This window comes from Alligator sinensis, unplaced genomic scaffold, assembly GCF_000455745.1.
Source record: "Alligator sinensis unplaced genomic scaffold, ASM45574v1 scaffold1093_1, whole genome shotgun sequence".
Classification (NCBI taxonomy): Eukaryota; Metazoa; Chordata; order Crocodylia; family Alligatoridae; genus Alligator; species Alligator sinensis.
In genome coordinates this window covers 613,024-628,242 of record NW_005842538.1, presented here as the reverse complement: position 1 = coordinate 628,242, position 15,219 = coordinate 613,024, and the positions used below count along the sequence as shown (strand labels likewise).

At 41.6% G+C, this 15,219-nt stretch overlaps 1 protein-coding gene across 1 annotated transcript in view; it reads left to right on the top strand.

The window, feature by feature from the left end:
- CNKSR3 (CNKSR family member 3) overlaps window positions 1-15,219 on the top strand; it is a 74,381-nt gene that overhangs the window by 39,830 nt on the left and 19,332 nt on the right. The window contains exons 3-7 of the mRNA XM_025213565.1: window positions 1,654-1,856; window positions 3,559-3,646; window positions 9,579-9,620; window positions 12,372-12,491; window positions 14,627-14,686. Coding sequence (XP_025069350.1) covers window positions 1,654-1,856; window positions 3,559-3,646; window positions 9,579-9,620; window positions 12,372-12,491; window positions 14,627-14,686 — 513 coding nt within the window. The remainder of the gene's footprint in view (window positions 1-1,653; window positions 1,857-3,558; window positions 3,647-9,578; window positions 9,621-12,371; window positions 12,492-14,626; window positions 14,687-15,219) is intronic.

The following is a 15,219-nucleotide window of genomic DNA, read 5'->3' as shown; positions in this document are numbered from 1 at the left end:
CCCCATGGACAGGCCAGTCTTCAGCCCTGCATGTCTGCCAACTTCCCCATGCCAGCAACTGCTTCTAGTTCCAGGACCCAATTGAAGTAAGCTGGGGGGTGGGGAGTGGTGGGCAGGATGCGGGGGTAGTTTTGCTGGGGATATGGGGGTTGTTTGCCTGCAGGTGGGTGGAGTTGGTTAGCTAAAAATAGCCTCTTCTCCTGGGCTCCCCAAGCCCCCTCTGATCCCACCATCCCCACATGGACTCCATTAGCCCCCACATCCCTTCAAATCCTCTGTGGACCATATTCATCTCCCTGATTCTGCCAAACCCTCCCAGTCTGCACTAGGTCCCCAGTCCCTCTGCAGACCCTGCTGGGCCACCCCCTATGGACCCTACTTGCCTTCCCCAGCCCCTCATCTCAACTTACCTTAGATCAGGTGCCCATTTTTATCTTGATCTAACCTCCCCCTAAGCTCCGTGAATGTCTGTATGTTCCCTTGGTATAAGGATTTTTTGTTCTTTATAAGTTTCATATTGGGTAGTGGTGGATTTAGCTTGTGTGTGTTGAAGCCTGAGGTTTTTGAATTTCAGTCTTTGGTTTAATTGGTGTAGCTCCTGCTCAGACACTTGTAATGGTGGAGTGATGCGTCTGCTAAAGCAGTGATAGGGGAATTTCACAAAAAAAATGGTGAACACAGCAGATCCTTGACATTTTTGAAATGTAGCTAGTGATTTCCTTGGGTACCCCAGTTCTTGTGTACTCATCACAAGATGAGTTACCTTGTGTACTCATCACAAGATGAGTTACCTTGTGTACTCATCACAAGATGAGCTACCTTTTAAAGGGACATTTTCCAAAATAAATAAACTTACCTAGTAGAGGAACATGGTTGCTTGTCGTAATCAAAATATTTATGCACAGCTATGTTTATGGCTGTGAAGATGCATCGTGCTCTGGTAGTTCGCTTTTTTGCTCCCGTGTAGGCTTAAAATCTTTCTTTTAGTTGCAAATGGCACATAGCTTTGCTATTTCTAGTTTTCCATCCTAGTACCGAGATAGTCTGAAACCAGCCTGCCTTTCTTTCCCTTTTGATGCTATGATTCAATTACATTTGGGTAATGGATAAAATTCCCAGTGACTTCAGCAGAAACTGAGGAGTTTCGGCACCTGGAAAAGTTATTCTGTAGGTTACAAAGTGAGATGGTGACAGGGTTAAGGATATGTGGCATTTTGCAGTGGGACATGGAACCCTGCTATGTCTGAATGTTCAGAAAACTCTGGATCACCTCACTTACCAGTTCTTGTATCTGGGTCAAGAGCTAGCCATGCTTTCCTAGCTAGTTGCTTACAAACCCATAATAAGGTTTGCTGCTTTCTGTAGGAGCTGGCATACTGAGGGTAAAGAGGATTAACGAAGATTAATAACATGAAGTACTTTCAAGTACCAGACTACCTACTGGTAATTCAGAGACTGCAATTCACAGAATTTAAAATTTTCTGTGTGCTTGTTTTCAGTTAACCCTGTTGCTTAAATTTTACAAACACTTTTTTCTAATGTCATAAAGTATAAATTGTGGCTAGGTCCCTCAAAGAATCTTTGTCTGTCTGATGGTCTAGTTAACTTAGACAGGGTCTCTCTGCTTTTATTTTTCACTAATCTTTCTTGCAGAATTATGGCCTTGAAACGGACAATATGAAGAACTTGGTTCTCAAGTTACGAGCTTCTTCCAACAATCTGCAGAATTATATCATTAGCCGGAGGAAAAGTTCAAATTATGATGGAAATACCTCACGCAAACCCCCCAATGAATTCCTCACTTCAGTAGTAGAGCTCATTGGTGCTGCTAAGGCTTTGCTAGCCTGGCTGGACAGGTATGGTATTGGTGCATGATTTCTGTTCTTGGTTTTTTTTTTTGTTTGTTTTTTGTGTTTTTTAAATGTTCATGTGTGTTTGTAACCAGTATTATTCTTTTACTTCTAGCATGGTGTGTGGGTGTAAAGGCCTCCTTGTCTCCTTCCTAATACATACATCTTTAATTAGCAGGTTTCATTGGCCTGGTGATGATGGCTATAGAATGCCTACACTTGGACTCTCAACACTCCTAAAATGAATGGAAGTGATTCTACAAACCAATGGAGTTGAACCAATGCTTACAATAGCAGGAGACCCTTCCCCACCCTTCCCCCCACTCCCTTTGCCCCTCTTAGTGAAGATAGGCATCTAAAGTAGACTCAAGTTCCTCCACATGTGGCCTTCCTTACTGTCCCCCCCCCCCCCCAAATATTTTTGAAAGAACAATCTGTTAATGTGAATAGTTTTAATTTTTGACTGAATTCACACTCTCAGCTGCATGCTGAAAGGGGCTTGAAAAACCAGGCAGCAAGAGACTCTCTCACTTTTTCTGGCAAGGACTGTGTTTGCTCTGTGACAGCTGCAGCGGAAGCAAAAAGGCAACAGAGCAGATAGTGTTCTGGCTGTGATGCTGGGCAGGATAATAGATAAGCATAAACTCTCTCTCTTCCTGCCAGCTTTCCCAAGGAGGAAAGTTAGAAAGAGAGCTGAGAGATCATGGGCAGCAAGACCTTTTATCCTTTTAAATGGGCCTTCTGTCAGTGTTGGACCTTTTTCTGTTCCTGGTAGTGACATCAGCAGCCTGCTCTTCCCGCCTCGTCCTCTCCTCCCGATTACTGCTTGTCCCCATAATTTCTTTTTGCTACCTTTGGCTCCAGAAGCAACATGGCTAGCTCAGGGGCTTTCAACCCTTTTGCAATAAGTGTACCCCTGGCGGCCCCCTTTTAATAAGTGTATCCAGGGAGGGGCGTGTGGTGAGTGGCTGGATGCAGAGTTGGGGCGGGGGGGAGAGGTGGCAAGTGGCCAGAAATGGAGTGGGGGGGCATGGCAAATAGCAGCAGCGCAGCGTCTGTGCGGCCCTGTTCTCGCTCCACCCCGGCCCTGCTCCTATGAGGCAGCGGCGTGGGGTGGCAGTACTCTGTCCCTGCCTGCCCCCGTGTACCTTCTAGGACCTTTCAAAGTACCGCCTACACGTACCCCCCCAGTTGACAACCCCTGGGCTAGCTTATCCAACTTTGAATTCTTCTCCTTTTCTCCCTGACCCTCAAACTGGCTAGTAGAAGGACTGATGTGAATCCTCTCCCAACCTCTCTAAAGTCATCTCTTTTATATGTGGTAAATTTTGAGTCTTTTATAAATAGTATTAAAAAGTTTGCAGCTCTGTACCTGACTTTTCCCATAGAGAAAAGGAAGCCATTAGACAGGCTGAATTTTTCCAAGTTATTTTGCATGATAGACAAAACAGTTGTTGCAAGAGTCACTTGTTTCTGACCATATGGGCATGCTTGCCTAATATTAACCTAGTGTTAAAAATCGCTTAAGTTTGTTTACTACTGTTACACTATTCACTTTAAATTTACAGTTTGTTAACCTCTTAATTCAAACAGACCTTGAGTCTGCTGTCAGACCTGTGCCTGCATCACTCTGTGCTCTGCTTGTAACAGCCAGATTTGGCAGCATAGTTGACTCTTAATTCTAAAGGAGACTTCTGTCTTGTTACAGGACCCCGTTTACAGGAATTGCTGATTTCTCATCAACAAAGAACAGAATCATTCAGCTTTGCTTGGATCTTACCACCACTGTTCAGAAGGTCAGCTGACTTTTCCCCACTCCCTCTCCAGAAAGGAAGGAAGGCTGGTGGCTGGGAAATAGCTGTACACTAGTTATATGCATGTTGTTAATGAGAAAAATGTATGTAGAGTTTGGAGGGATTTTTTTTTTTTTAAGCATGAGCAGGTGCTTGCTGGCTGCTACCCGTCTGAGCTGTTCCATTTTTCTACAGTTAAGATTTTTGTTTAGTTAATTAAAAAACATTTCAACAGCATTAGCTGCATGTTTTAACTGGCTTCTATTTTGAAGTCTGTTAATGTTTTCATTAGCTTTAATAGGTATTGGATTGGAGTCTGAAATAGCTGGTTTGAATTTGAAAATGTGCAAATTAGCTTTCGAATGCCAATTGGAATCAACTTCGATAATCGGTTTTAATAAACGTGGTAGAGACTATGGGTGTGCAAAACAGGCCATACTTGATTTGGATTTGGCCTGAATTGGGAACAGTGATTTGATTAGTTGATTTGGATCACTGTCTCTGATTCAATTTGGCCAAATCCAAATCTGAAGATCTGATGCTGATTTGGAGAATCAGTGATTTGCCCACAGGTACAGCTTTAAATGTTTTTTCTACATACCTTGAGGTACCAGCGCAGCTTGTGAAAGCTGCGATGTTGGGGTGGATGGAGCATCCCACAGAAGCATGGTGGGGTGGGGAGCCTGTGCGCTCGGCGGTGAACCTGAATGTTGACTGGAAGTACTTGTGGTCCACTTCGGGGTCTGCTGCTGAGCACACAAGGGGGCTCCCCTATGCCCCCCCCCCCCGGGTCTGGCAGTGGGCTGCTGTGGATCCCTGAGTGCCCCCCAGGCCCAGGAGGCACCAGTTGCTGAGCTGGGGTAGTGCGGGGAGGGGGGCCCTTCAGCGTGCTCCCCGGCAGACTCGGAAGTGGACTGAAAGTGCTTCTAGTCTACTTCTGGGTCTGCTGCCGAGCATGCTGGGGAGCCTCCCACATTCCTGTGGGACGCTCTATCCACCTCACCATTGCAGCATTTACTAGCTGCCTGGTACCTTGAGATACGTAGAAAAAACATTTAAAGCTGTGTCTATGTCCGAATTGCCAAATCTTTCAGAATCTTTCCAAATTGATTCGGAGGGTTCCGACTTGATTCAGAGAAATTAAAGTGTCTCCTGATTTGATTCAGATTCAGCCTCTGAATTGGTCTGAATCTCCACCAAACTGAATCAGGGACCGAAGCTTCGCACAGCCCCAGTAAAGACCCAAATGACATCCGGAAAGATGGCAGCATTACCCCGAACTATAACCTTTGGATATGAACTTTAGTGAGTGAATAGAAGAGATGCCTTCCCTTTCTCTCTAATACAAATCACATTTGTTACGTTTCTACATCTGCCGGGATGGACCACTACACTATTTTGTTAAAAGTGAGCTATTTATCAGTCATATGATGAATGGCCAATCTCCATAGGAGTTAAGAAGGGCATTTTTTACTCTCTGTAGACCTTGTGACCTCATTATTTGGGTATTGCTGATGTCAAAGTGGCTAGCTCCCATTATGCTTTGCCTTGGTATGTACTGTGATATTGCAGCTTTTGCAGAACCCTGCTTAAAGCATGGACCTTCTCTGAAGGGCAAGGTACAGACATTCAAAAAGCCTGAGGTGGAATTGATTTAAGTGGCTGCTGTAAGCAGCCTAGTTTAGATCAGTAGTGAACAGAACACAGGTTTGCTCTTTGTGAGGTGGGGAGGGAAAGGGACAAATCTGAGACCAGGTTCTGCCATGTTTAAACCAGTCTCTGTGTGTAGAACTTCTGTTCTGTTATGGGTATAGACCTATTTCCGATCACTTACATGGGTATAAATTTAATGTCTGCATCTGGCCTAGAACAGTGGTTCTCAACCTCTTTTGTACCAGGACCCATTTGTAAACATCGATGGCCAATCCCAATCCAATAAATAGTTTAAGTAAAAAACCCACAAGTATTTTGGCCTCAAAATATTTATTATAGACTACAAGTTAAAGCAGCTCAACAGTCTGAAATCAACATCAACAGGAAAACATTAACAGCAATATCAACATGTGGCATTCCATTATTCACGAGTGACATTCATCAGCACAGTGCAGATTGCTGGTTCTCCTTGTTCCTGATTTGCAGCCCCCAGGCCCTGCTAGTGCTTCTCATTCTCGACTTTGAGCTCTCCGGCCCTGCCAGTGCCCCTCACTTCCAAGCCACAGCCCTCCACTGCCTACAGGCCTGCCAGTGTCCCTCAGTTCCAACCTGCAGCCCCCTGCCCCTCTCCCCCAGCCCTGTTGGAGGGGGCCTCCAGCTTCCCCCATCCCACACAGTGGTTGTGGCGGCTCTGGCTCATGAGTGGCAGTGGAGTGAGTCTGGCCTCGGCATAGACTGAAGGAGGCGGCACCCCCTGCCCTGGACTGGGGTTCCTGCACCATGCCAGATGGTCTCACCATACCCCTCATGGGCAGTGTCTCCTGGCCACTGCACTCCTGCGAGCTCACCAGCTCTGGCACTGCCAGCTGGGCCACAAAGCTCCCTGATGCCCCTGAAGGGTCCCCCTGCCCCCTTCCCCTGCTGGAGGGGCAAGCGCCTCCCTCCTGCCCTGCTCCGGCCTGCCGCAGCCCCAGCCCCAGTGCCCAGACACCTTCCTTCAGCACTGGCAGGCAACCGCCCCCCACATGTCTCCTGGACATTCTCCAAGCCCTGGCCCTCCAACCCCTGCTCCCCATAGACTTACCTGCATCCAGCTGCCAGGGCTACTCCCACCATCCTGACTGGCTGTATACCAGCCACATGTGTGTGCATGCACAGATACATATGGCGTCCCCTGTCTCCAGTCACCCCAAGCAGCTCCTTGCTGGCTGAAAGGCTGCCAGCCTGCAAGGGGAAACCTGTGGTTTCCCACATTTTTCTGTGACTGTTTGAGACCCTTTCAAATATTCTTGAAATCCACTTTTGAGTCATGACCCATGAGTTGAGAAACACAGGCCTAGAAGACAGGAAGAGAAGTGGATTTGTCATAGGGTTTTATGTGGGGGTTTGAACTCTGGCATAGCCTTACAAAGAGTGCATATAAAGTGACTTTCCACTCTAAAACTGTATAGTATTTCCAAAAATGTTGTAGAACATTTAGAGAAAGAATAAGAATTAAATGTCTTGCCCTTTTTGGGATAATACCAAGTTCCGGCAAGGTCCATGAGTAACTGTGGTGGCATCAAACAGTGTATGCTGATACACTGATAAAGCAGGAATGAGATGCCATGACTTTAAGCGCCCAACCATGGTTTATTGCTGAATGTCCTGCCTACCCTTGCTGTGGGGCATTAGATAAATAACTCTAGCTGGCTAACTTTTGATGCATATTTCCAGATCACCTCTTGGGGCTTGTTGGTTCCACTTCTGTGGCTTTTTTTTAATCTTCCATTCACTCCCCCAGTCTCCACGTTGCTTTTCATTCAGTGCATTGCTGCCTCTTTCAGAATTGTTCCTAACCATTACAGCAACTGGTATTGGATTACATTTACTATGCATGCCAAGTCAAACTGAAAATAGTTAGGAATAGATGTTGTGTGCGTGTGCTAGTAACGGAGAGCGATAAGGGCTCATGCAGCTTATCGTATCTACAGTTTCTGAATAACACGGTTTAAAAACTGATAGTTTTTTAATAGTGTGGTTAAAGCAAGTATTAGTCACAGAGGCAAGACTGAATTCCTGCACAGCTTGAGTGGTTTGTAGAAGGTTATTTCATGGAACAATTATTAAATGTTTTTCAAATGTACCTAGGGAAACTTTCTGACTCTCTTGCATGCACGTGTTTTTCCTCTCTCCCTCTCTCTCTCTCTTCCTTTCTCCCCACACTCTTCTCCCCTCCCCCGTCTTTGTTTTTAAAAACCAAAAAAGGAATCTTTGATTCCAAGATAACGTTATCAATCTTTATTACTTAAAGGAAAATCCTTCAACCTATTGGAGGACATTGTAGTTTACTAAAAAAGCAAACAAAGCTTTAAAACACCTTTGGCCAAGTTTGCTACACTTAAAACAAATGGTGTGGAAGGGTATGGTTGAACTCACCATGCATCCTTTATTATGTTTCAGTATTGCTGCCCTCAGAACAAACAAACCAGAGGCAAATCTTACTTAGAAAATGTGCACATTCTTGTTATTTCAGTGGCCCTCTGAAAACTGAGAATGGACCTAAATAGTCTTCTAGTGCCTTACTTCTGTTGATATAGTGTGTTCTACTGAAACAGTTAGTGCAAAATTGTATCTCTTTGTATTACCATGATAGGCTACTTTACTTTTCCCATGTTGTATGTGAGATGCTTTTTTTTTCTTGTCCTTGCTAACAGTGATTGTATTTGGAGCACTCGCTCAAGGGAATTCTTTAAAAAGAAAGAGTGAACATTATCAGATTGAGATTTAGTAGAATCCTTAAGAATCAGCCTAAAATTTGTTAACTTAATATTAAAGAGTTCAGGTTATCTGAGATCATAAGTGAATGTTTGTGCTCTGAGGTTTTTGACTTCATAGGCAATCTGAGGGAGTAAATTCATGGGCAAATTACTCTAAATTATCCCAAAAGGCTGGGTGGTGGGTAGACTTATGCACAGTTACCACAGACTGGCTCTGCTATGTTCCACAGTAAGTGGAAGTGAAACCATGTTAATTTTAACAGTTTCATTTAGGGGTCAGTCACCCTAGTTTCACTTCCACTGACCACAAGGTAAAGCGAATGCACAAAACAGTAATTGCTAAGCATATGACTTACAGCAGAGGTCTGCAACCTGTGGCCTGTGAACCTGGTGGGCTTTGGCAGCATTTGCCGCTGTGGGGAGTGCAGGGGAGGGGCTTTGTCTGCACTGTGCTGTGGCCACAACTAGGGGAGAAGCACTGGTAGCAGCTACTATCTCCTAGCACGAGCCCACTTCCAGCCCAGACTGGGTCTTTTCAGCCTACTGTTCAAAAGCATTGCCTTTCCCCCTTTTAAATTAGTAGAATTTGTCCATTGGCCACACTCTATGTAAAGTGAATTTACAGGATTTAAGGTGCACATTAAGACTGTGACCTACTTAGTCTTCAGTAAACTTTTATTTTGTGCTTGTGCGTTTTGAAACTTCCTAAGGTTTGTGGGTTATTCTAAATACAGCCTTTATAACTTTCTGTCGTTATCAATGTGAGACGTGGCTGTTTGTTTGGAGGCAGGTCTTTGTTTTTTTTGGTGGTGGGTCATAGTTGTAGAGAATAATTTCCCAATGTGTTTTCCCCTATAAGATTGTAGTATATATTTATAACTCATCTGCAGTTCAGCACTCCTTGACTGGGAATCTAATGCTGCTTTCCTTTTTTTAAAAATTTTTTAACAGAGAACAATGGTCACTTTTGTAATCTGCCAAATGAACTAGTTTCAGTTCAAAGTCTTTTATACCTGAACTGTGCAAATAATATTTTGTGTGTGTGTGTGTGTGTGTGTGTGTGTGTGTGTGTGTGTGTGTGTGACTCCCCGGCTTTCGCAAATGCTATATCAGTAGCATATTTTAACAGCATTCTAGTGCTATTTTTAATGAATTGGTTTTAAATCTATTTTGGTTTGTTAAATACAGCACCACCTGAATTGGTGTTTGTAGTGTGTGTAACACATTTATATGTTTAACCTTACCAAAGTCCAATTTCATCTGTGCACAACTCTTTTTCCCAAAAAAAAACTATTCTGCAGTAACTGAAGCCCTGTATTTTCTTGGGTTTAAGGGTTCATATCGCTCATTGGTCAGACAACAGAAAATTGTTGTTGTTTAGCATCAGAGTTGATCCCTAATAGGTGAAACTAATCTGTGTTAAATTCTTGCTCCATGAATAATCCTCTTTCTTGACAGAATTCGTGGTGGTTATATTTTGGACCAATTATGTTTTTAATTCAATGTCTGTTTTCTCTTTTTAGGACTGGGTTGTTGCTGAAATGGAAGATAAAGTTCTGCATGTGGTAAGCATGTATTTCAGTTGCACCTTGGTTATTTGCATTCGCATTTATATCAATGAATAATTGGGCTGAATCTGTAGCTTTCAATGCAATATGCAAAAAAAGCAAACAAAAAACTTTGTAGATGTTTTTATTACTTGTTCTTTTAGAGGAGATACATTAAAATGGTGATTGATGCTGTGTAACTCAGCACTGCCATATGCTGTAGATAATCCTTAAGGAGTCATTGTATAGCTATTTTTACAAGATAATATCTGATTCAGATTTTAAAGAGAAAAGTCTTGAAGTGAAGTTGTAGCTGAGATGGTCCAGGAAATAAGTGAGGCACAGATTTTTGTGAGTGAGATCTTTTATTGGACCAACTGTATGGCTGGGATATACTTAGACAAGCTTTGCAATGCAGCACGTTCTTCAGGTTTGAGGAAAAAGCAGGTAAGAAATACAGTAAATCCCCATTATCTGGCATGAGTGGAGAATGGGGGGGTGCCGGTAATCTAAAAATGCCGGTTACCTGAAGCACAGGGATTTCTGGCCGGATGCGAAGCTGAGGTGGCGGCTGGACACGGAGTGGCAAGGGGTGAGGGTGGTGGCAGCCGCACATGGAGCAGCACAGGGCAGCCCACATGGAGTGGTGGCAGCAGCGCTGCTGCCATGTGTGAGCTTTCCCCCTCCCCCATCTGGCCAGCAGAGCAAGGGGGGTGGTGGGGTGGTGGTGACCACATGGCGGGGTGGGGGGAGCCACTATATGAGAGCTTTCCCCCACATCTGGCTGGCTGGAATTTCTGGTTAACAGAGTATTCTGGCTAGTTAAATGCCAGATAGAGATATTACTGTATATGAAATATATGAAAAATCCGATAAATCAGAGGTTCCCAAACTCTTTCTTATTACATACCCCTTTCCAGATTTACCAGCTGCCCATGTACCCCACCAGCATACATTTTATATTTTAATCCCTTAAATGCCAATTATTGTTATAAAGAAAATTAAATGTGCCGTTACACAATTTCTCTAGTGTACCCCCCCAGAGATGTCTTGTGCCCACCCAGGGGTATATGTACCACAGTTTGGGAACCTCTGCAATAAATATTTGATATCTACCAAATGAGACTTGTGCCATGTTAGGTAGACAGTGCACATTATTGTGGTCCCTCCTGAAAAAGAGCTGTCCTTTCCATGGAGCTGTGTCTCTAATTATATGTTAGCTTAAAAGCTCTGAGTTTTCAAAATCATTTTGAAGCAGACTTGTGACCAAGTAGGGGACAGAATGAAATGCTTTTTATTTTTTGTAACAGTTAATCATCGCTTCCTGCTTTTGACATGAACCAGGCTGTGTTCTTTGATAAGGCCTTCCGCTTGTTAATAGATGCTTAGGAATTTAGTAGCACAATAGCTAAAAATAATTTTGTCTATAAATGAGAGCAGGCAAATAGGAGTTTTCTATAAAAGGAGCAGGCCTTTTACGTTTTCCATTGATATACACTTACTCCCAAATATGTATTGTTGTTTGGAATTCCCTTGTTTTGCGCAGTTCCTCGTATTCACACTTTAGCATTGTTTTAATTAAAAAAAAAATTACATTATTGTAATTTGGTTCTGTAAATCTGGTTTAAAACATAACAAAAAAAAGCCCTGAGAATATCATTCTCAAAAGAGTTATCTTTATACAAGGAATATCGTATACAAAAGAGCTATCTTTATACAAGGCTGCTGTTTTGTGCCACTCCCTAATTACGTGTCTGTATAGAATGAAGAATTCCTAGTCCCATGTGGAAGCATCTGTTCTCTCAGGTGGGCTATTCTGCAGGTTCCCAGGCCAATTACAAGTAAATAGACTTTAAATTTTCAGAATATTTTTTCCCCTTTTGCTTTTAAAAACAACTAAGTTTATTGCTTAAATTAATATTAAGGTGCAAATTACATTAAGGCGTGTAATGGAAAGTTGCTGGTAGAGGACAAAAACTTTTTTTTTCCTATTCAGTTCTCTCTGACTAGTCAGTCACTTTACCTTTTTGAAAAAGTCAAATTCTAAAAGACAAATCCTTCTCTCTGATAAACAAACTAGACTCCCATTAACTTCATGAGGAGTTGCACCTTTCAGGGCAGAATTTGAAATTGATACTTGGCATTGGCTTGGGATCAGCTACATTTGGGGCAAAAAGCAAACAAAAGTTTTGTCTATATAAGGATTCCAGCAGCAGACATGGCAATAACTGATGTTAAAATGCATTTAGTCAGAAGCCTTGCCTATTCAATCCTTGGTATAGACAAGTTGCTAGTGACCACTAGTGTTTTTAATACTGCCTTGATTACCACTTCTGAGAGCAAGTTTAAAGAATGGTGTTGAGTACAAATAAGCAAAAGAAGTGGTCAAAATGCTTGATTTCAATTTAAAACACGCACAATGGAAAAAAAATGACTAAATTGTTGTAAAGCTCATGCCATTTCTAACCAGCTGTATTTAGTCCTTGTCCACACTAGCTCTCCCAGAGTTCTTGCCATTGGTGGAACAGCACTGGTGTAGGCAATAATTATAGGGGGGGTTTTAATGCTATTGTTGTATTGCTGACTTATTGTAGACAAAGACATAGACTGTAATTCTAAATGTTCTCATGTTTTACTTAGTCATCTCATACCTTAATTAACTAGATTTTATAATTAATCTTTACCTTTATTGAGAAGAGAAAATAGAGGGAGGGATTTTAAAAAGGGTAGAATATGTGGCTTTTGTAACCAGTTTCTTCTATATTTTAGTCCAAGTCTTTAAATGGAATTTGTGATAAGATGATAAGATCAACTACAGATTCATTGATGAGCCAGTGTGCATGTTTGGAGGAGGTTCATTTAACCAACATTAAACCTGGGGAAGGCCTGGTAAGAGCTAATTTGTTTTTCTTATGCGATTACCCTATGGGTATGTGGTGTGCTGCGCCTGTATTGTTAGTGATGAACTTGCAAGCCGTTGCTTGTACAACTTACTCCCATTAAAATCATTGTGATTCTGTGGGAGTGACTGGACACATGAGTGAAATGGTATGTAAGATCAATCCTCTTTTTAGTAAGGCTACAAACAAGTTGTGTGTTGACATGGCAGGCAGTAATTAGGATGAAGGTCAGAGGTTTAGAGTCTATGCATATGTAGACGATTTAAAAAACACCTTTTGTACTGGTAATGTCATGTACCCCTGTTAACTTGCCTGAAAAATCACTGAAAATGTAGTGTTTTATTTGTGCAAATCACTTGCAACAACTGTATATAGACAATTTTGGACGGCCTTTTTTTGGTGGTATGTTGGAGGTGTTCGGGTGTTTCTTTTTAGTAGAAATGTACAGTAAACATTTGGCCTCTTACTGATATTTATCAACTCTATCTCCAACACGGCTAAAGCCAGTTGATCTAGCCAAAAGTTCTACTTAGATGAATGCTGTTTATAAGAGACTTAAGATGGAAGCACAAATGGACTACCCCTTTTCTGAGAAATACACCTTGCTATACCCCTTCAGTGTAGCTTGTGCATTGAATAAGGACACTAATAGCATAGAGCCTTGTTGGCTTGGGGTCTGCAAAAACAAGAATATGGGTAGGGAACCTTTTACAAGTAGCCCAGAATATTGGTTAAGTACAGACAGTCAAAAGTCAGGCTGAATTGATTCAGTCTTCACAGATTAGTCTAGTCTAAGCTGCTTAGATTGAATCAATAAGCAAGTGAACAGAAATTTACTTTTGATTATGGAAATGCAGCCACATGCCTGCTGTGGCCCAGGCCAGAAACTGGGGGTGCTACAGCATGCCTTCCTGCTTTGGCTGGAGCAGGCAGATGCAGCCAAGGCTAGCCCACTCACCATGTGAGGAGGGGAAAGGGGGTTTGTAGGGACTTGTGAGTTAACTTGAATCTGGAGGGGATCTGAAACAGAAGTTCAATAAACTGATTTAACCTAAATTAGTTAAGTCTGATGTTATATCCATCCAGGTTTATCTTAAACTGGTTTTGGCCACTTTGAAAGTGGTTTATGTACACTGAACTATTGTTACAGATTTGAACGGTCTTCTGATCACTTATACTGGTTTATGTGTAATTTCTGTCCCTAGCCATTGAGAAGGAAAACAAAAAACTCTGTTGATTTTGCTTTGAGACAAAAGGTGGGAATTCCTTGCATGTAAATAGTGCTTTGCTTTTGTACAGTACTCCTCTTCTACAAATAAAAAAAAAAATCTTCACTCAGAGATGAGGAAATTGAACTACCAACCTGCAATGGTAGAGATACTAACCATGAATATTTGTTAGTATTTTGGTTATAGAATATATAAGTTATATGTATTTAGTTTAGAATATTAGGTAATATTGACTTGTAGCTGGCCTGTTGAAAACATTCACACACTTCTTTTCTTTTACATTTAACCGTATATCTATATTGCAGTATGGTAAAATGGCAGAGGTGCAGTTTGTCAGTGCTGGTTGTCTATAGGGTAACGTTACAAGCTGGCTGTTTGGAACAAGCATTTTTGGATATACTAACAAAATGTGAAAACCATTTAGTATATTTTTGTAGAGAAATGTTATAAAGGTGCTTGGTACAGAAGGGTTAATAACCATCTAGCAAAATGCTACAAAAAAAATCTACAAAATCTTCAAGCGTAGAAAAAGGTATAAAAAGTTCACATGGCTTGTTCAAGGCTAAAGGGGAATCTGTGTCAAAACCAAGATTTAGGACTTGAGAGTTTCTGATATCTTTCTTTGGTGCTTTAAAAATGTGTAAGTTACATTGCTGAAGGTGATATACAAGGGGTAAAGTTATAAAATGCACTGACCGGTAAGTTTGTAAGTACTAAATCTCTGAAAATTTGTAAATAGTGAGGTATATTTAACATGTTTTGATACTAGCTAACACTGCTTATTAACTTTGAGTCTGGGAATATGAAATAATCAATTTTGAGTATGTTACAAGGAATATCTTATGTAACAAAAATGAGTGTTTGTTTAAACTTTTTCATTTTTAACACCCATTAGGGAATGTACATCAAATCAACTTATGATGGATTGCATGTCATTACTGGAACTACAGAACATGTAAGTGCATTACATTTAATTTGTGGTGGGTATATTTATACTTAAGGTGAAATTGTGATCAGAGCAGATTGCTAAATCTTATTCCTTTCATTTTTAGTTTGCTTTCTTCTGCTATGAATGGATCTCATTCTGTAAATTGTGTTTCGTATATGCTTTATTAGACTTCATCTCACTGCAGCATTTTCCATCAGTCAGATACCCGAATTGTTTTAAAACACATGTGCCATTAAAATATACACCTCATTAGTAAAATTATTGTACATGGCAGAAAATGTTATGGTAGATTATCTAACAAATCCTTGTTGAAAAAAATCTACTCTCCCTTAATAAGAGCAGATGGGGTAGCAGCATGTTCATTCCAGGAATGAATGGCAAAGTTATAGAATATGATAGGGCAAACAATAACTTCATTAAACTTTCTTCTTTGGATTAGTTTGATGGAAAGGCAGATAAGATTGTTTGAAGGGAAGCTGTGCTCCTTGATGATAGTCACCTGACATGCTGGGACAGGTCAGCTTAATAAGCAGCTTTTT